A 17,533-nucleotide genomic window follows, 5' to 3' on the forward strand; every position below is an offset into this window, starting at 1 on the left:
ATGGAGTGAGCCAACTTGAATAAACTTGCTAAAATGGGGCTGCAACAAATGAGCTCAAATGAGGATTTTTAGTGACTTTGCAGAAAATGAAGGAGAAAGAGGGAAGGATCTGACGCAAGTTTATGAATAAATTAGTCTGGAGATATATCTCACACACCTCCCTAGAGATATATCTCACACACCTCCGTAAAACTCACTAAATTTTGAATTAATGATTTTTACAGAGATAATTTTTAGCAAAATAGACTAAATTTTGGCAAAATAAGAATGATTTATTAATTTGTGTATAAAAAATGTGTCCGGAGATGTATCTCTAAACGATAAGAACGGTTGTGACTTTTCACTAATATGAAGAATCTTAAGGAGGGAAAAATAATTCCCTTAAAAAATCCTTTAAAACTATGAAATGCATACTAACACAACATTTCTATCGCCTTTCCAAAATCAGTTTCTACCATCATTTCTCTTTGTGCTTGTGTATATTATTCGAGTTGGAGCAAAATAACCAATGATAAAACGAGAAGAGCATATTTAAGGATATGTTTGGATTGATGGTATATGATGGAATGAAATGGAGTGGGATGGTAACTAATAAGATTTCATTGTTTGGATTTGAAAAAAATGGATGAAATAGAATGGAACATGATGAGATCCATTCCATCCAATTTCATCCAAATCCTTATTTGTTGTTCCATCTAATTTGGGGTGTATGTGATGGAATGAGACATTTTTAATAAAATAACCAAACACTAAAGTGAGATCTATATTTTGTTCCGCTCCACTCCATCATATTCCATTCCGCTCCATTATATTTCATCAATTCAAACATAATATAAGGAAATGAATAGAAATTATAGAAACAATGAAAATGAAATGATTTAGTGAAGAAAGGATGTGTAATTCAGAGTTTCTAAATTTATCTTTTATTTTATAATTTCTATATCTAAAACATGGTTTTAGTTATTTTTTAATACGGCTAGCTTATAAAATTTTAATTACTATTTAATCATTTAATGATGTGGACATAAATATTTCCACCTACACCCTTCGGTCAGGTTACAATTTTTTTTATTCTATTTTAAAATAGAGTAAAATAATTTGAAAAGCTATACGTACAGCCAAACATAATATTTATTTACAATTGTTTTTACAAATAGATCATTTATTATGAATGATGAAAATTCTAACTATATATTATTATTTTTTTAATAATTTAAAATTAAAAGGAATTTCAACAATTTCACACCAATTATATAAAATAATATTATAGGATCGACCAATTAAAAATACAATTTTATTTTCTCATTAATTTTTTTAAAAAAAAAAAGGATACATTGATAATATAAACTAATTTTATATTATCAATGACCAACATATTAAAATTTATAAATTATTTGAATTACATGAAAGAATTATAGTTGATTTCCATTAAACCCAAATTTTTTAAAGGATGAGAGATACTAAAGTAAAAATTTAGAAAAATCCATTTCTTATTTGCTTTGGAATTTGGAGGAATCAATAATTTTCACCGTATTCAACAAAACGACGTGGTTAGGTCGCGTTTAATACCCCGCCTTTTGCCTAAACATTCAAATCACAGTGAAACAGAGTTTCTGAATTGCATTTTGCTTCGACGACGATGTTGAACAAAACGACACCAAATTCCTTCAATCACGATAATCAACTTGATAATCATTCCTCCCTCACGCTCCTTCACTCCGATCTTTCCTCTACCTTCCATCAGGTATCTCTTCCTTTTTCCGTTCATGTTTTTTCATCGATTTTTTTTTCATTTCGATTTTGAAGAAACGAATACAGAGTTATTAAGTTGTTCTACTATCAGTATTGCAAATTTGGTGAAAAATACGTAGTTTAAATTTAGGTTTTTAAAATTTTGTAGAAAAAAAAAGATGTTTTTGATTGAAAAATGAGAAACTCACAATTCAAATTTGAATGTTAGATTGATGAGCTTGTTGTGAAAGCGCTTGAAGTGAAGAAGGGTGTGAGCAAAGAGGGAAAGGGAGAAATGGAATCCTTCAACAATTTGTTGTCTGAAATGTTGTCTAGTTTGAAGGTAAAAACCCTAAATTTGGTTTATCAGAGCTAAATGTGTCACTATAGTTTCTGAATGCATAAACTTTAATAAAATATCTAAGATTTTGTCTTTCTTTGTCATTTTGTGGATTAAATGGATTAATGAAAGACACATTTAAGGACCAAACCGATTCATAAAGACCAGTGTAGTACCGACATTGACCCTTGTGATTACTTTTAATTTATTCATATTTTCAAATTATTACTAGTATCGGTATCGTGTTTCCGGTGTCCGTGCTTCACATATAAAGACACATTCAGAGATGCGTTTATGATTTTGATACATTCAAAGTAACAGCACTTAACATATTCAAAGACCAAGATTGTTGTTAACTCTTTGTGTTAATTCTTCAATAGATCTATTTTTAAATTATGGGCCTGTTGAGACTTGAGTGCTTTTGTTGTTGTTATCAAATGCAGCCATGGATACCCAAATTACAAAATTCACTTTCATCAACGTCAGTGGGATCTGAAAGTAAAAGTGAAGAAGTTTCTTGTGATGAAAGCAATGTGAGTGACTGTGAAAGTCCTGAAGTGACTGCATTAGTATCTCCTTCTCCTCTTGTTTCATGGCATGCTAATTGCACAGTTCAAAGAGGTAGACAAATGTTTATGCTCACACCAGTACCATTATCAAAATCATACCGCCAACCACAACCCAAATTAGATTTCACTGAATTGGCTTCTTCCAGTAATACTTCAGTACTTTACGGTGTTGTAACGAAACCAACTCCAATAAAGCCTGCCCTTTCTATTGTGAGTGAAGATGCAACAAATAATGAAGAGGTTGAGTTGATTTCTTCGCCCGAATTTTCTCAAAGAGACACTTCCATGCTTTATATGATGACTCCTTGTTTAAAAATTTCACCTCCGAAGACTTGTGTTTTGCTTGAATCCATACCTGAGATGCGTCATGTTGGTAATAAACAGTTGCGAAAGTCCACCCCGTATCCTGTTGGAGTTCATTACAGCGATTCAGAAGATTCTGCTTGGGATCATGTGTCACAGGATTTGGCGTTGAAATACCCAGAACTCATGGCAGCACAGCGTGTTCCTAAGCTGGGAATTGGAAAGAAAAATGTGGAAGCATCACCTGTTTGGCTTACCTCACCTCCAAAAACCTGTGTTATGTTAGGAACATCTGATGAGAAATTATATGAGTTGGAGAAGGGTGATAATGATTCATGTATACATATTTCTGAATCCATTCTTAATCAACAAGTCAGTAAATTGAATTTGAAAGAAGAAATTTCCAAAGGTCATAATGAAGCCAAAAAATCTTGTAAAGGTAGTGGTTAACTTAATAGCTTGTTATATATGCCTTATAGATTCTTGGATTAACAACATAACATGGGTTGTATGCTTGATAATAGCTGTTGTGTTTTTTTATTTGCAGATCATTTTGTTGGCGACTTATCACATATAGAGAGCACTCCCATGTGGCTGAACCCTGAAAACACATTACAAAGAGGGAAACATGCGGGAGAAAATACTCTGAAGAAGGAATTATGGGCTAAGTTTGAAGAAGCGTCCACTTGTGGATTTGAGCCCAAGTTTCACACAGGTAGTAAGATGTCTCGTAAAGGTTTTCTTGACCTACTGGAAGAAGCTTCCTGTGATGAATAAACTGAAAATATGAAAAGTCTCAAAATCTAAGCAAGCAAATAATCTCTAAGTGGAAAGTTTTGACATGTACATGCTATACTGGTTTTTGCTGTAAGATTTGTATCAAGAGGCTGGTGCATTCTATCCTAGTTCCACTTTGTGGACAATAATTCATATGAATCACCGAGGATAAGTGCTAAAAATGTACATTTTTTTGTCACCAGTTCCACTTTTTCTGTATTATTAATATTCCTATTATCATTATTAGTTACTCTCTGGCATTGTTTCAGGTATTAAGAAGATATGCCAATCTTCCTATATCATTTTTTGGATTAGTTATAAAATACACAGGAGTTTCTTTTCTCATTTTTCCACATACACATCTAATTATAAAAATGTTTTAAGAACAAATCCTCTCTCAAATTCAAACCAAGCAACATAATCATTAAAATAAAATTGGCTATATGTATAACAAATATGAATGTCTTAATACACCTATGGATTACTAGGACATCACGTGAAAATACAAAAATGTTTATAGTTTTTGGAGATACATCTCTGAACGCATCTTGAGTAAATAAAATTTTGACATAACGTTAAAATATTATGGAGATGCATCTCCGTAAATATTACAGAGATGCATCTCCTGACGGTATTGGTTCTAAAACGCGCGAGAACCTTTTTCCTTCCTCACTTCTAAAAAAGCACAATTTTTTCTCAAACTCTCTCAAACTCACACTCTCTCAAAATCATTCAACCAAGTTCAAAATTTCTTCCATCAACATCAAATACATCAAAGAAATCATTCAACAGTGAAGTAAATTCTTAATTTGCCAGTTTTTGATTTTTGTAAGCTTTTTTGAGTTTTTATATAAATGAGTAAAAAATGATTATTAGGTTAAGAAATAGATAGTTTTTGCATGAATGATAGTTTATACATACTGAAAAATGTGTTTGATGGTTAAAAATAACGATCGGAAAATCCTGGAGATGCACCTCTAAAAAAAATTCAACATTTGGATTGCAAGTAATCGAAGATGCATCTCTATAATTTATGTCTATTTTTTTCTTACTTGTAGGGTTGCTTGTAGTAATTGTCTAACACTTGTCTGGTTTACTTACAGACATTATGACCGATAAGACGACAAATTGAGGCACAAGAGGATTGCACAACATGCATCAATCTGGAGGGAGAACAATCAGGTTTCAGAGACTCCTGTTCATTCTAACCCCATTCATGCAGAGAGATCGACTTTCGGAACTCATGCTTCTTCATCTTCTTATTCCCGTAGGAGATATGTGTCACCCACTGACGCATCACTGCCTCCATCTTTTCGTAGGCGACAAGTTTCACCTATTCAAGCGCCAGAGGTACCCGAGTCGCTGGAGGTACCTGAGGCACTAGTGCCACCTCAGGCACCGGAGGGACCTCATGCTGATGAGCTAGGGCCGTCTCAGGATGCTGAAGCTGAGGAGCCAATGCCATCTCAGGAATTTGGAGGAGACTCTATAGAGTTGTCATTATTGTCTCTGTATCCAGACCATACTTCTAGACATATATGAGATGGAGAGATAAAATTAGTTGAGTTCGTTCTTTTTAAATTACGTTCATTATTATATTATAAGTTTCTGACATATATTTATTTTCTACAGGACCGTGATCCGTTGAAATTCATTAATCACTGGTGGAAGATTACTGGCTTGCCTCAGCCTAATGACGAGTGGTTTCAGGTTGCTTTCTCCCTATCTGGGATGAAAGACTTGTGTAAGATCGATTATGTTACAATCAACCACGGGATACTTAATGCATTCATGGAGAGATGACACACTGAGAAGTCATTATTTTATCTACCACCTTGTGAGATTTCTATCATATTCGATGACGTGTCGTGTCTGCTGCATCTTCCGATTGGGAGGAAACTTTTAGATCATAGGAGAATTAACAAAGACGATGCGTTCAAGTTGATGGTAGACTATCTAGGAGTTAATCCAGAAGATGTCAAGGAGTTGGAAAAACCAGAGGGGCTCATGCTAGATTTGAATTTTAGAAAAAGATATATATAAATGAGCTCTTTAGAGCAAAGTAGACTAGAGGTGATGACGAGAAGGCGAAGCTCCATAGATCGTATGCTCTGAGAGCATACCTTCTATATTTGGTTGATCCTGTGATTTTTGTTGGCATGAGTTCCACATATGTGGATGTCATGTACCTACGGTACTTCGAGCGAATCCATGAGTACAATTGGGGGCACTTGTTTGATCTACTTGTACTCAAAGTTCGACTACACTCAGACTATTCCCAAACACCCTGTTGTCTCTGCTGCTCCTGCTATGACACATAGAATATGAATGCCATGTTTGATGATTATCTTAGTCATCTGGTATAGAGGAGGCACAAAGTACCATAGCTGAGAGCAACTGGAGCTATGTCGACGAGTATATCAGGTGATTTTTCAGAGTGTCACATTCGTATATGGTGCAAGCTGCTCCAGGAGAATCATCGAGGCCAGCTCATCAGGAGATACTAGAGGAGAAACAGACACAGTTAGATCATGCTCATTATGTCTTGGCTAGACGTTATCGCATTGTGGAGATTGTGCAAGCAGACATTTACAGAAGTATCTTCCCTGATGAATTTGAGGTGAGGCAGGTTCTAAATGTCATTATGACAGAGGTACGAGAGACACTAACGTACCAGAGACATCTTCGGAGGACGGGGGTAAAGGAGGTCGAGGAGGCCAATGAGTTATAGTCTAACATATGCAGTAGTATATAATATTTGTACTTTATTATCGATTGTATTTTATTTTAACTTATTTCTACTTTATTGTGTATTATTCATTGTGTATCGGCTAATGAATAATTTTGACCATCTGGATTTATAAATGTCATTTTTTACATATCAATTGTATGGTTTAATTATCATCACATGACAAAGTCCTTAACATTTATAAATCGTCATTTTTATCTGAATAACCATAAAACAAACATAACCTGCAATATTCTGATAGGTTAAAGATATACATATCCATAAATCCTAAACAAAGATGCATCTCTAGAACAATAAACGTGTAAAATGGGCCTTTTGGAGAGTAATGCATGAGGTATGTGTTAGAATATTTCGGAGATGCATCTTAGGATCAATTAACATTTTGAGTTAAGATAAGACGCGTCTGAGATACATCTCTGAAATCTGAGGGACATTTTGAGTTTTCCATATGATGTTTTCCCACCCCATAGGGTGTGATAAGAAATTCTCTTAATAGATATATGATAGAACATTATGGGCCAATGGGTTTGATAACTTAACCATTGAGCTAAAATCACACACTTACAACATCTAAAAAGTTAGGTTGTAGAAGCTAAGACTTTGTTTTGTTTGGGAGTAACGAATGTTTATTATTACTATATTTTTAATTTATTAAATATTATAACAACATAAAATAAATATATTTGAAGAATTCATGTAAGATCTCCAAAATCATTCTCCAATATAAATTTTTAGTTCCTCAAATTAGGGGATTTTTGGTGTTATGAATACAAATAAACCCTCCAAAACTCTTTCAACCAAAATTCTTTAATTCTTTACCCTTTAGCCTTCCCTTTTTTCAAAGTCCTCACCTCCCCTTCAAACTTTCAAGCAAAGGCTAAAAGTGTGTTTGAATGAGATAATTGAAGTTTTTTTTAGAAATTTAAAAATCTAAGTAATTCAAATGATTCAATTGAAATTCACCTATTTTTAAATTCTTTTGTTTGAATACATTTTTTAAATAAATCATTGTTATATTTTTTGTATCATTTTTAAATTTTTTAAAGTTTTAGGACCAAATTTTAAATTTAAAAATAGGACAATTTATAATTTCTAAAATTGTGACTGACTAATTTATAAAATCTAAAAACATTAGGGACTAATTTGTAAAATTTGAAAATTATTAAGAATTAATTTTCAATTTTATGAAAATTTTGAGGATTTATTTGAAAATTTTGGAAAATATAGAGATTAACTTGCAAATTTTGAAATAAAAATATTAATCAATTTGACATCCAAATTCTATGGAGTATGAAGGAATTTAAAATTCTTCGATTTTAGATATCATTTCAAAATCATAAAATTTAACTTGGACAAAATACTTCATAGATTTCCATCATTTTATCAATTATTTATATTTTTTTATCCGAACAATAAATTTTGACCAAATCATGTTAAATTATTTTAAAATATTACATTCACTCATTAAAATGACTCATTCAAATACGCTCTAAAGGAATAATTGTTAGTTAGGATAAACCTGGATTTTAGGGTATATTTTCTTATAAGAGAAAAGGGAGGGAAATACAAAAGCATTTAAAAAATTTGTTAGTAAACAATTAGGAAAGAATTTTCTTTGGTTTAAGAGTTTAGCTCAAGTCTAGGAGTTCAAAGGTTTAGTTTTTATTTTATTTTATTTATTTTCACCGTTGTTAGAGCTTTAAGCTCAACTATTTATGGTAAATAATACATATTGTTTACCATAATTTCTCGGGTTCCATAATCGGTCTGACCTTCTGTATCTGACGATGAATTGTAATCTTGAATGCCACCAAAGATGACATATCGTGTAGATATGTTGGATATGAGAATGGCGATGATGGGAGATTCAACGCGACAAGCTTTGAAAGAACTGTGTCATAATATGCTGAAATAGTTTGCAAAATTGTTGAACAGACCCATATTAAAGGCATAACGTTCACCTAAATGTTAGGAAACTATGTCAAAATTCAAGATGGATGTAAAAAAGGTTGGGATGGTGGCGTTTGACAAAGAGACAACGTTCACCTAAATGTTATGAAACTGTCAAAATTCAAGATGGATGTAAAAAGGGTTGGGATGATGGCGTTTGACAAAGAGGATCCAGTAGGGTGGATTACACGCGCATAAGCACACTTCAAGGTGCAATATTCCTCGGAGTCAGGGAAGGTTAAATTGGCAAAGCTAAGCATGGAGGGAACCATAATAAACTAGTTCAATCTCCTATGTGAAATAAAGGAAGATCTGACCTGGTCAAAGTTGAAGAAGTTGTTAATTTATACATGCTAGCCTTGAGGAGAAAGTTATTCCTAAAGGATGTGAGGAAATTTTACCTCATATCCCAACAATTATACCCATACCTCTACAATAGATTTTTTTGGACCAGAATACCCTCGTATAAATAAGGTATATTTTCCAAAACATTGGATTTTATTTCATTTTCGCTTCAAGACTTCTGAATTATCCTTTTTGCCATTGTAAACCGGATCACTAAGAGTAAGTTTTCCGATTCATAAACAATATACCAGAACACTTTCCAGAAGACTTCCGGTTCGCTGCAAATGTTAGGTGTTGAACCAGAACTCTTTAATAAAGACTTCTGGTTTGGAAGAGTGGTTACTGAAACTCTTTGTAAAAGACTTCCGGTTTTCATTCAATTAACCAAAACTCTTCGTAAAAGACTTCCAATTTTCATTCAATTATCCGGAAGTCTTTTAAAAAGTGTTTCGGAAGTGCAACTAAATTTTCATAACACCGAATCTCTTTTTAGTAGTGTTCTGGTGCGTAATATTTTATAATTTTTTTTTATAATTTTTTTTATAGTGGTTCGAAGACGAGGTGTCGACGGTAGGATTCCAGACCATAGTTTAGGATGGAGCGCATCTACATCTGCAGTAGAGCTGGTTGGCTATCCAGGGGGGCGTACGATACATCTCTATTGATAAAGTACGAGCATCATGTTGCTCGCCATTTATGGTTTGGTGAGGTAAATAAACGACGTATATTTGAAATTAAATAATATTTGAATATTTTATATTGTATTTTATAATATGTGTTTTAATTGTTTTCAGGAAAGAGGTCCGAAGAAAGAGTTGAAGGTTGCTGGACACGGACTTAAGCTGACATCGAGGGTTCCACTAGCTCTTCCATAACAGGTGGAGAGTTGAGTTTCTAGGTTTGGGTTATCTTCACTTCAGAGAACTAGTTTGAACAAGATAGATACAAATCTGGTATCCGCATTTGTGGAAAGATGTCATATGCCGTCCATTTGAGGATCATATAGGATGGCGCGAGTTTGATGACTTATGTCTGTACAAGGGGGGTTTGAAGTGGGGTGACACATTTGTTCCATACTTGCCTGACAGATGTATACGTCAGTTTGGGTACAAGTAGTATGTTCCATCCCCACCTCTTCATTGTATGATGGCTAATGATATTGATGTTGATTGGATTGGTTACCATCAGAACGTTCTTGCTGTGATTCGTCCAACAACATTGACCACCACTCCATCTGATATAGAAGATAGATACCTAGAGCGGTATTATTGTGTGTCACATCCTCGTTTGGTCCCGCCCCATCGTGATGAACCAAGAGAGGCGCCAGTTCCTGTTTACGAAGCAGGACCATCTGATCCTAATCGGGCTCGTGTTTCTATATTGATTCATCGTTATCTGAGAGAAGTTAATGTCGAAGAGGAAGATCCGCAATTTGCTGATTTATTTGAAGCTTTGCATATTTTCCGTTCACATTGATTTATGTATTAACTTTTAGAACTGAATGTAATAATATAGACATAATATAATATACATGTTTTGATTACATATTCATGCTAATATAGGCGTAAGTAATTTCCAATGTTGTAGACGTCCTGCAAATCCTAACATCCAAGATGTTGCTGCTAGACAACGAAACTTCTTCCAATCTAATGTGACCGGTGGCAACGGAAACCCCTCTTTCATGTTTACCTGATAACAATAATTAAAACATATATTTGATAAAGTGAAATAAGTAAAATAATTAAAACAGTAAGTCATATAAAATAAAATGCGTACCTGGACCCAACGATTTTGGTTAACAAAACCAATGCAATAAATGGAGGCATTTGGTGAATGTGAAATTGTCATAGGAAAGAAAGTCATGCACGGATTGCCTAAACAGACAAGTACAACATTATAGCGATTTGCTATCAAGTAACCCATATTTGGTAGAGTCAACCATTTTTGTGGTGGCTGTGAACCAAAGGATTCTATCATCAAAGATTCTCTCACTTCTGCCAACCGATTACAAAATAACTTGTCATACAAAATTGACCTTTCCTTGTCTATTATTTCCAACTCCAAGTCTCGGCGAACCATTGACCAACCATCCTCACCATATCCATGCAATGATGCAATGACTTTAAATCCAAAATTACCATCTGATACAACATTAACTACATTTTCATGTATGACCTAATATGATTAGAAAATTGAAGAGTGAAATGTTTCTTTGATTGTGGTTGCTTCTTTGATAGTTTTAACTTCTTCGAAGTCTGTTATGGTTGAGTTTGCCTTTGTGAATATTGAGATGCCTTATCAACATACTCATGATACGAAGGGTCCCTTTAAACATCATATCCTGCTGTTTTTTTTCTTTCTTCTTCACTCCTCCTTTGGTTTTTAATTTCTTGGGTGGTGGACACAATGAAGTCATTGTGGGGTATGCAAGTTCATAAACCCTACTCTTTAATGCCCTTTTCCCAATAACATCTAATGACCTAAACCGTTTCTATAATTCATCTATTACACAAGTCATATCCACCTCTGATCCATCATCTGCACCTACCTCTAACTCAACTTCCATAGTTAGTTTCCTCCAATGAACATGAACAACATGTATTGGTATCGGTATACCACCTAATGTGTATCTTCCTAATTCACAAGCACAAGGTAACCTATAAGATGTTCTAAGAGTACAACCACGTATTTGCCTGTTAGTTCTAACATAATCAACTCTCAATAACTCTTCAGCAATACGTCTCAAAGCAGCTCGAGACATTGAACCACACAAATTACCATAAAATGGACTTATGTGCGCGTGCTCAACTTCGTAAAAACTTTTTTTGAAAAGAAGCTCTAATGTTGCCCATTTGTAACCTCAAGTTGTTATTCATAGCTTCCTAATATTTGACCATGTCACCTATACTGTTTCCTAACATCCGCTTTAACTTCCAATGAGCATATTCAACCCTAAAAATAACATATTGAAAATATTAAAAATATCACATATAAAAAAATACATAGTAAAAAATATAACACATATTGACTAGTCATCGTGTTACCTAAATGTAGCACTCGCTTAATCCATGCTCCAACAAATCTCTGTCTATGTGGAGTCAACCATGTGTCTTTCACATAATTAATAAATTCACTATAATTAACACATGCCTGCTCAAGTTGATGCAACCTTTGACCATACTCAACCTCATCACTAGCCCAAACAACTTCCATTCATAATGTGTCTATCGTCTTTTGCATGTCATTCCCCACATATTGTTTGTATTTTGCACCAACGTTTTTGTTAATGTGAAATCTGCATAGCAAATTAATCGACCTGGGAAACACAATTTCAATTGCTTTCATCAAAACAATATCTCTATCTGTCAAAATCACTTGTGGACACAAACCTTTCTTCACAAACAATTCTTTAAGTTTCTCCAATACCCAACAAAAATTCTCTGTTTGCTCAGACTCGATATACGCAAATGTGACAGCAAAAGTCAACTCGGTTGATGTCATGTCAACAATTTCAAACAAAGGTTGTCTATATTTGTTTGTCTTGTAGGTGTTATCCATAACTAACACAATAGGAAAAATATTCAACAACTTAATTGAATCAGGATGTGCCCAAAATATCTCTCTCACAACTTCCGAGTCATCCATTTTTCTACTCCAATACACATAGCCTGCATCCTCAATAAGCTTAAACAAATGGTGTATCTCACTTTTAGGACATTTTATCTCTTCTTCTATCATACTCTTATACTCGTATATTTGCATAATCCGAGTGATATTCTCTGGATCTCGGTCTTGCAAGGAAAGCAATATGTGTATAGGTGGTACATATCTCTTTGTCAAATCAGCGACATGTTGCTTCTCATCTATGGTCAACCTACCAACAAAGGAACGACCTTATAATCTATCAGGTAAACCATGATTATGGACCCCACATTTTACATCAATCTTCCAACCAGACCCATCTTTCGTCGGAGTCGACCTGATTTTAAATGGGCATCCACATTTCTTGGACGCACTTTGGGTTCCACTATCAGTATCTATGTGTTTCTCATCTTTATCGCAACCAAATATTAATTTGTTACTTCTCCCTCTCTTGCCTGTTTCAGTATCTGAACGAGTGATAATAACAGTTACTTTATTATCGATTCCAACCTCTTTAATCCATTTGATCACTTCTTCTCGTGTACCAAATCTTTGAGTGGTTAAAAACGCATCAGAAGTATCTACACATACTTGGGGAAGATTTTCCATACATGCACAATTAAAAAAAAGTCATTTTTTTTAAATGCACACCGGAAGTCTTCAAGGAAGAGTTCTGGATCACAGAAATAGAACACTAGAAGTCTTCAAGGAAGAGTTCCGGATCACAGAAAGAGAACACCAGAAGTCTTTAGAAAAGACTTTCGGTGTATGTTACTTTGTTAAATGGAACACATATGATAAGTGTTCCGGAACGTTTTTTTCAAAAAGAACCGGAACTCTCCACGTAACTCTTCCGGTATACATTTTGCAGTATTTCATATGTCTTTCACAAAGTCTTTCGGTTTGAAAAAGAACATACTAGATGTATTTTTCAATGAGTTCCGATACGAGGATGGATAGTGTAATTTTAGGAAGTCTCAATTGAATGGTTAAAAATAAAATGGTAAATTGGTTAAAAATAATTATATTTTAAAAAAAAATATAGGGGTATTGGTATAAGTGTAGGGGTATGAAGTAAAAATTTGGATGTGATGTTGATAAAATATTATGACCCAATCTATTTGATAATTTAATTATTGGGCCCAAGTCACACACCTCACACATTTACAACTTCTAGAAGATTGTGGAAGTTAAGGTAATAATAATTAGTTAGGATCATTCCTGAATTTTAAGAAATATTCCATTGTAAAAAATGGGGAGGGAAATGAGTAAGGAATTCCAAATGTTTGTTAGAAAACAGTTAGAAAAGAATCATCTCTAATTTTGGAGTTTAGCTTTGATTTAAAAGTACAAAGAACTCTTCTTTACTTTTCATTTTCTGTATTTTCATTACTGTTAGTGCTTTAAGCTCAACCATTTTCAATAAATAGTACTAGACGTACACCCGTGCGATGCACGATATAGTAAATGTGTATTGATACGCCATAACCGTACGACAATATCGAAGTAGTAAAATATTATCGCGCACAGAGAATAATTTTAAGTACTGCGTTATACTATATCTAAGTTTAGCTAAAACGATCGAACATTTTGATTTTCGTAAATCATATTTATTTTGAAATTAAAATGCTAAAAAGCAGGACTGTAGCACCTCAAATTTGCACCTATCATTGTACATACATTCTCATATTAGGTCATAACATATCATGGTCCACTGCATAACATTGCATTGTCCCATTTGCCTCAAGTGCAAGCCAATCAAGAAATTAGGTCAAACTGGTCAGGAGATCAGTCAGTCAGGCAAGCAAGTGCAATTCTCAAGGAGCCAAGGCCCTAGGGTTGGTCCAACATGTTCACATGACTTGGGGGTCCATTTGAAGTGATTTGGTCAAGGGTTGGATGATCAGAAGTCATCAGTCAATGCACAATCAGTCAGAAACCCTAAAAAGTCAAACTTGGTCAACTGTGGCTGATTTTATGGTTTTGATGGTTGGATTTGGTTTGAGAGGTCTCATTCATGTCCAAATAGGCCTCATATATCATGTCAAACACCATCATGGAAGAATTTGAAGCCAGATCAGAAATTTCCAAAAATGGAAACTGGACCTGTAACTGAAACTTACCAAAAATGGAAAGTCTTGATCCTCAAACTTACATCATGATACAAGCTTCAAATGAATTTTTGCCCAACATGAAAGTTGAAGATCTTGTTCTCCCATTTCCAAAAAGTCCAAGAACACTCAATTCCCATGTATGGTTGGCAAGTTATGATCGAATCGTTTTCAGAAATTCTTGAACTTCAAAAGGCCATATCTCTCAAACCATTTGGCCAATTTGGGTGGGGTTTTTTCCTACAAACCACATTTGATCCCCTATTTCCAAAAATGTAACTTTCATATACCAAAACTTCACCAATCAAAATGGCATTTTTGGACTTGCCTTAATTAAATTCAAGTGAGTGGAATTTTGACTTTTCAAAATAATCATTTCTAATCAATTCTACCATTCAAACATGATCTGAAAATGCATTTGAGACTTGTTGGAAGCCCATTCTTGTGCAGTACATACAGCCATGCCCTAGTTGCTTGAAAATTGGCAAAAGTACAACTTTCAACCACTCTACTCCATACTTTCATGAACCATGCCTTGTACCACAAAACAGAGATTTTGGAGAGGATTTTCTGTCATATTGAAACCACTACTAGCTGCACAAACCAACAGAACTAACTCATGCTAAAAAACTCATTCTTGGCCATTTTCTCAAAATCTGCAAAAAACTCAAAGTAACCAGAGCAAGCTTTGTTGGTTTTCATCACTCAAACAACATTGTGGACCTGTTGCAACCACTTTCCTCCATCTGTAAGCTCCCCTCCCAGCACTGTTCTCAAAGAGCTCAACCATGGCAGATGGGATTTCAGGCACAAGCAAGCATCCATGAACCAAACTATCTTCACCAACCATCATTGGGAGGACCTTGCTTCATCTGTTTCGAGTCAAAACCATCAAAAAACCACTGCACCACGACTGTTCTTCAACCTTGGTGAGTTTTTCGAGTTCCACCATTCTTAAAACTATTACATGCTTTAGTTAGGTCTTTTCATGCTGAGCATAACAGTGGTTGTGTTTTTAAAAATGGTTGAGTAATGGTTGAGTTATGTTGAAATGAAGATGGATGGTTCAAACTTGTTTTGCTTGTTTCTTATTGCCCAGCTTGTTTTAGTGAAAACCATGGAAGGATTTGGACTGTAGGTTGTGTGTTGATCATGATGCTATGTTTAATTCCCATTTCTGGGATTTTTGTTCATCATTGACGATGAACAGTGGCTGTAGCATGAGAAAACCCTAGCTTTGCCCAGAAATTGCATGCGTGGCTGTTGCTGTTTCGTTTCTGCGCCTGATTTCACTGTTCCAACCCACACTGACCAATGAAAATATTTCCTTTCCCTGGCCAAAACGCGGCCGTTTGGTTAAGTGGCACAGCTATTTACAAAAATGCCACCGGTCGTGGCACATGACCTATTAAACCCATGTTGTTTTTTCATTTTATTCCATTTTTGATCACCAACTTACAAAAATCATAACTTGTTCATTTTTAATCCAAATTTAATGAGATTTTTTGTGTTGTGTTCATCACGATCTCTACTTTTTTATCATAATTTTTCCAGAATTTTGTGATCAATGGATTTTAATTGGTATTAGGGTTTGTGACATGTATGCATATTTTGTACACTTTGCCAAAACATTTGTGAAATGATGATGCTTTATCCAATGGCTCCCAAACGTTTTGTGCTTAAACTAGACACACTCATGGTGATTTTGGCGTAGAGTTTGTGAATTTATCATTGCTGGTTTGTGAGATATGATTTTTTGAATTAGGGTGTGACAATTTGTGTCACACCATTGATGTCCAACTTCATGATTTTCATTACCATGCTTCTTGACCTCCAATTGATCTAATTTTTTGCATGAACCTACTCTTGTATGTCTAGTTTACATGTGAATTTTCTTGGAATTATTTGTGGCATTTCCTAATTGTTTGAGATTTTCTCCCCTGCTTGGTCAAATGTTGACCTCATGTGACACTTGTTCCCATTTCATTTGTGAAATTCTCATACTTTATTAGATGGACATGAAATTTTACATGAGATAACTAGACATCCTCATCTTTTCCATGGTTTTAGTCCCATTCATTTATCATACACCATCTCTGATTTATGAATTTTTCAAGTTGATGCATGTTTGGTTGACTTCTTTGAGCATGTTCAAAATTGCTTTGACTTTCTGATTTTCATTGACTGCCTTCCACTTGTCCAAATGAGATGAAATTTGACATGCTTACCATGCTGTGGGTTGTGATTGATCATGATTTATTTGATGATTTTTGGAAATGTTTGAGATTGGTTTTGATGCAAGTCTTGCTGTTGACTTCTATGAGCTTCTGTTTGCAACACTTTGACCTAATTTGTTCATGAAATGATGATGATGATTGATATGAATGTGAACCCAATTGGTTGTGTTTCTTAATGGTTTGAACATGATTTTGGATGCTTTCCCTTTGCTGTTTTGACTTTTTCATTCCTTTTTGACCCTAGGCTTGTCCTAGTGGTCCTGTTACTCACCTTTGAGCTTGTGTTTTCAGGTTGACCAACAAATGACCCATGAGACCAATTCTTTCTGATTGAGCTTGCTTAAATATCATTGTCTAATATGTTTTGTTTTGTAGGTGGCTTGGCTCACATGCCTTAAGCCTCCTGCCTTGCACATCCCTTTGCTTCTGATTAACTGTGGATGTCTGTTTCTTTTTTGCTTTGTTTTGAAGTTGCATACTAACATCTGCTTGACTGTTTCAGGTGCTTTTAGTTGCTCAGTTCTTTGTGAACTTTTGCTTTGCTTTGCTTGTATAAGCAATTTTCATTGAGGTATACTTCTAATCTTCATGTAGTCTGGAAGACCTGGCCTGTTACTTGGCCAGGCAACTGTCTGAAGTCCTCCTTAAGAGGCAATGTTTGTGGATGTTTAATTTTGTCCTTGTATAGAGTCAAAGACCTCCTAAGTGAAGAGGCAATTGGCAGAACCCAAGGGATATGCAATCTATCCCCTGCTATTCAGTGTGTCATCTGCTTTGCT

General features: G+C 34.7%; 1 protein-coding gene across 1 annotated transcript; it reads left to right on the top strand.

Annotated features, from left to right (window-relative positions):
* Positions 1 to 1,526: 1,526 nt before the first annotated feature.
* LOC127076477 (uncharacterized) lies at positions 1,527 to 3,942 on the top strand. The gene is made up of 4 exons (XM_051018139.1): positions 1,527 to 1,744; positions 1,961 to 2,074; positions 2,515 to 3,382; positions 3,491 to 3,942. The coding sequence occupies exons 1-4, from the start codon at positions 1,640 to 1,642 to the stop codon at positions 3,718 to 3,720; spliced, it is 1,317 nt and encodes a 438-aa protein (XP_050874096.1). The 5' UTR covers positions 1,527 to 1,639; the 3' UTR covers positions 3,721 to 3,942.
* Positions 3,943 to 17,533: the final 13,591 nt, after the last annotated feature.

This window comes from Lathyrus oleraceus, chromosome 4 (genome assembly GCF_024323335.1).
Source record: "Lathyrus oleraceus cultivar Zhongwan6 chromosome 4, CAAS_Psat_ZW6_1.0, whole genome shotgun sequence".
In the NCBI taxonomy this organism is placed as follows: Eukaryota; Viridiplantae; Streptophyta; class Magnoliopsida; order Fabales; family Fabaceae; genus Lathyrus; species Lathyrus oleraceus.

Bases quoted from the DNA above. Each gene is read 5' to 3' on its own strand.
- LOC127076477 (XM_051018139.1), top strand. From the start codon at position 1,640: ATGTTGAACAAAACGACACCAAATTCCTTCAATCACGATAATCAACTT. The intron at 2,075-2,514 runs GTAAAAACCCTA...TATCAAATGCAG, and splicing joins AAATGTTGTCTAGTTTGAAG to CCATGGATACCCAAATTACA. The intron at 3,383-3,490 runs GTAGTGGTTAAC...TTTTATTTGCAG, and splicing joins AGCCAAAAAATCTTGTAAAG to ATCATTTTGTTGGCGACTTA.